This window comes from Canis lupus, chromosome 14 (genome assembly GCF_048164855.1).
Source record: "Canis lupus baileyi chromosome 14, mCanLup2.hap1, whole genome shotgun sequence".
NCBI classification, from domain to species: Eukaryota; Metazoa; Chordata; class Mammalia; order Carnivora; family Canidae; genus Canis; species Canis lupus.
This window is the reverse complement of record NC_132851.1, coordinates 38,868,024-38,871,533: the sequence shown is the minus strand read 5'-3', so window position 1 is coordinate 38,871,533 and position 3,510 is coordinate 38,868,024. Positions and strand designations below refer to the sequence as shown.

Genomic DNA, 3,510 nt, shown 5'->3' with positions numbered 1-3,510 from the left:
GGTGACGACGTACCGCAGGGAGAGGACCCAGACCCCCAGCACCCAGGGGAAGGGCGCCCCGGGGAGAGCTCTGCAGGGTCCGGACCGCCCTCTCCCCGCGGAGTCGTGGGCAGCTTGGGCTCCCCTGGCGGCGCGGTGGCAGTGCGCACCAGTGTGGCCACCCGGGGAGCCCCCAGCCCTGGTGTCCCAGGTCTTTGTGGGGCTTCCCTCACGTGGACCTGGTCGGCTGCCTGCGTGGCTGACCTCAGCGTCCAGCCCCTCGGGAGGCCGAGCCCATGCCGTGCAGCCCAGAGCCCCAGGAAAGCAAGGACACTGGACTCAGGGTGTTCACGGGCTCGGCGGCGACCCCCCCGCAGCCGAGGGCAGAGGCCGGGCCTCCCTGGGACAAGATTAATTTTTTTACTCGCAGGACTGGGCCTTCCTGCTCCTGCCGAGCATAAGCAGCCCCTCGTCCTCATTCTGGCACAGGTGCCCATGAGAACCTGGCAAGTCTTCGCTTGGAGTTCATTGAGACAGTCACTCCTCCTGTATGACGGCCTGGATGTGTCCTTCCCAAATTCAGATACCGAAGTACTAACCCTCAGGACGTCAGAAGCTGACTGTATTTGGAGATGGGCCTTTAAAGAGATGATTACGGTAACTGGGGTCCTATGGGTGGCCCAAACCTATATAATTGGTGTCCTTACAAGAAGGGAAAATGAAAGCACAGACACAGCCAGGAGGATGGCCACATGAGGACATGGGAGGAGACACCAGCCACACATGAGGGAGAGGCCTCGGGGTGCCTCGGACTTTCAGCCTCCAGAACCAGGAGACCATAAATCCGTGTGCAAGCTGCCTGGTCGGCGGTGCTTTGTCACAGCAGCCTGAGCAGACCAGCACTCAGACTCTCCCCGGGTCCCTTCAGCACACAGGACAGTAACAGCGGTGGCTGATTTGCAGAGGCTGTTCCAGGATCAAAGGAGAAAAGGAGGCGAGACCTCCCCTTCCCCATCCCCTGGCTGAGTGACTTCTCCCCCCATGGTTAGTAAGGTCCCTGGGAAGAGCCCCGGCTCTCCTTGCTGTGCAGGGGGCCGTGAAGGATACCCTCCTGCCTCCACAGCCACCCTCTCTGCCGGCCCGACTCTGGGGCCTGGGGACGCAATGTGCCTGGGATTGCAGGTGCTCCCACTGGCTGCCAAGAAACTGCAGCCAAAGCCCTGGGACTTCACCCCCACTGGCTCGAAAGGAGGAGGAGGAGGAGGAGGAGGAGGAGGAGGAGGAGGAGGAGGAGGAGGCTACCAGGCCACTGGGCTCTGGCTGGCCCAAATCCTGGCTCCCTGGACCGTGGCCTTCTTGTCTCCAGAGGGTACAAGTCACTCCTGGCTGAGCCTCCCAAGCACTTCCTGTCTGCCTGCCTTGGTACCACACAAATTGCACACTTTTTGGTTTTGTTTAATGGTTTCATAAGGCGGAAGGAGTTACCCGCCCAGAGACCTTGGAACCCCAGCACAGAAGACACTTCTCCTCCTGTGCTCCGAGGTCGTGGTGGGGCCCGCAGCTGGGTTTCAGGTTTGGTTCCCTTGAAGCAGACGCTGAGGCAGGACTGACATGCATGAACTTTATTCCAGAGCTACTCCTGGGGAAGCGGGGGGCGTGGGCAGGGGGTCGGACAGGGATAAGCAGTGCCGCAGGAAGGGGACGCTGCGGGTGGAGCCCCAGCCTGGCCAGTGGCTCTGGGCTGGAAGACAGGCCTTGGGTTCACACTCCACCCAGGGTGACGGAAAGTCTCTGCACAGCTGGGGGAGCAGCTCCCCGAGGACCGTGGTAGGTCTGGCACCGATGGCTGAAGGCCCCGGGCAGGATACCCAGAAAAAGCCAAAGACTCCAGGAGGTTCTCTGCGTCGGTGTGCTGGGGTGGGGTGCCTCTGTTGGCCTTGAAGATCTGGGGCAAATGGGCGTGGTCCTCTGTGACCACCCCACCAGGCCCTCCACCTCCTCTGTACTCTGTCCTCAATTTACGAGCTCACAGACGGCCTGATGGGGACAGGGGCTTAGGGGTCTGGGTGTCCTGGGTTGTGCTGCCTCACTCATGTCCCACACCTCTGGGTCACAGGGAGGCCCCTAAGAGGGTGACAAGGACACTGGCCACAAGCATCAGGCCCACGGTGGTGGCCCCTGGCCCTTGGCCCCCAGCTCGGTTACACAGGTTGGTGCTGCAACAGTAGATGGAGGCATGTAGATCGCTGACTGAAGCTCTGGATGAAGCACGGGATGGCATGGGATTGAGGGTCTCGCACGATTGCACACAGGTCTTGGCTGCCAGGGCCACCGTCTGGTCTGGCAGTTTGATATCTGTCACATGGAAGAAACATCCAGAAGCTGTGGGTCACTGACTGTGACTGGAACCTTCCTCCTGACCCCAGAATGGACTTATCTTAGAGTCCTGAGAGCCCATGGACCTCTCCGCCTTGGCATCTACCCCAGCAGTGCCCAGGGAACCGTGCTGGCTGCAGCGCCCCTGGCTGGAGCCCTTGCGGCCAGGGTCTGGCTCACACTGTGAAGCCACACTTGGATTCACAGGAAATCCCCCTGGGGATTTTTTCTAACTTCAGGCTTTTTGTGTAGAGTGAGACTTGTCACACCTCTTGGGCTGTGGTAGTAGCCCACCTGTCCTTCGCCCCCACCCCTGCCGAGGTCTTCGAATCCCACTGCACCCTCTTAACTTCTAGGAAGACAGAGCCTGGACTCACTCAGCACTTGTGAAGCGCAGGCGTTCGCGTAGCTGGGGCAGTCTACAGGTCCTGAGCAGGTGTTCCCTTTATCGTTCGTGCAGTTGTGGCATCTTATGGCCCAGGCTGGGGAGGGTAAGAGGTCCGCGTCAGCCCCCGAGTGTGCCGAAGCCCCAGGGCCAGGCCGTGGCAGGAAGGGAGGCAGGTCCCAATCTGCCGTTCGGGGCCCGGGAGCCAGGAGACACTTGGGTGCAGAATCAAGGTGCTCCAGGGAGGAGGGGCAGGTGAGGGAGAGCCAGGGAGGTCAGGAGAGGCCCCTGGAGGAGGAAATTGGGTGGGCCAAGGAAGCGGTCAGAAAGTGAAGCAGAAGACACACGGCAGGGGGTGGGAAAGACAAGGCCGGGAAGAGGTGTGCCCCCCGGCCCCCCGGGTCTCACCTCCACCTGAGCACAGCAGTACCACCAGCAGAGCAGCAGCCTTCATCCTGGCACCTGGCACCTCCCAGAGAGCTCCGGGCTGGGCTGGGCTGGCCCTTATGTAGCTGGCACTCTCCTCAGTGGGCTCCAGCCCGCCTCCCCCTCCCCCGGCCAGTCAGTCACCTCTGTCCTGGACACGCCTCCCAGCTCCCCCTGCCAGCTGCACCCACACCCGAGGAGGCTCAGACAAGTCATGTAGGGAGCACCCGGAGGGCCCCTCAAGTCTCCCACCAAGGGCAGAGGCAAGGGGGCCTGGACTCACTAGGTCCTTCTGGGGTCTTTGGGGCAAAGGTGGTTGAGAGGAGGCAGCAGCCCCGAGCGCC

The 3,510-nt window shown here is 61.8% G+C and overlaps 1 protein-coding gene across 1 annotated transcript; it reads right to left on the bottom strand.

Annotated features, from left to right (window-relative positions):
• Positions 1–1,586: 1,586 nt before the first annotated feature.
• On the bottom strand, positions 1,587–3,308 carry LOC140603936 (lymphocyte antigen 6B-like). Its single transcript, XM_072774758.1, has 3 exons — positions 3,149–3,308; positions 2,733–2,837; positions 1,587–2,334 (listed from the first exon to the last, which is right to left on the bottom strand). Exons 1-3 carry the CDS (start codon positions 3,192–3,194, stop codon positions 2,090–2,092), a joined length of 396 nt encoding a protein of 131 aa, XP_072630859.1. The 5' UTR covers positions 3,195–3,308; the 3' UTR covers positions 1,587–2,089.
• Between the last annotated feature and the right edge of the window lie 202 nt (positions 3,309–3,510).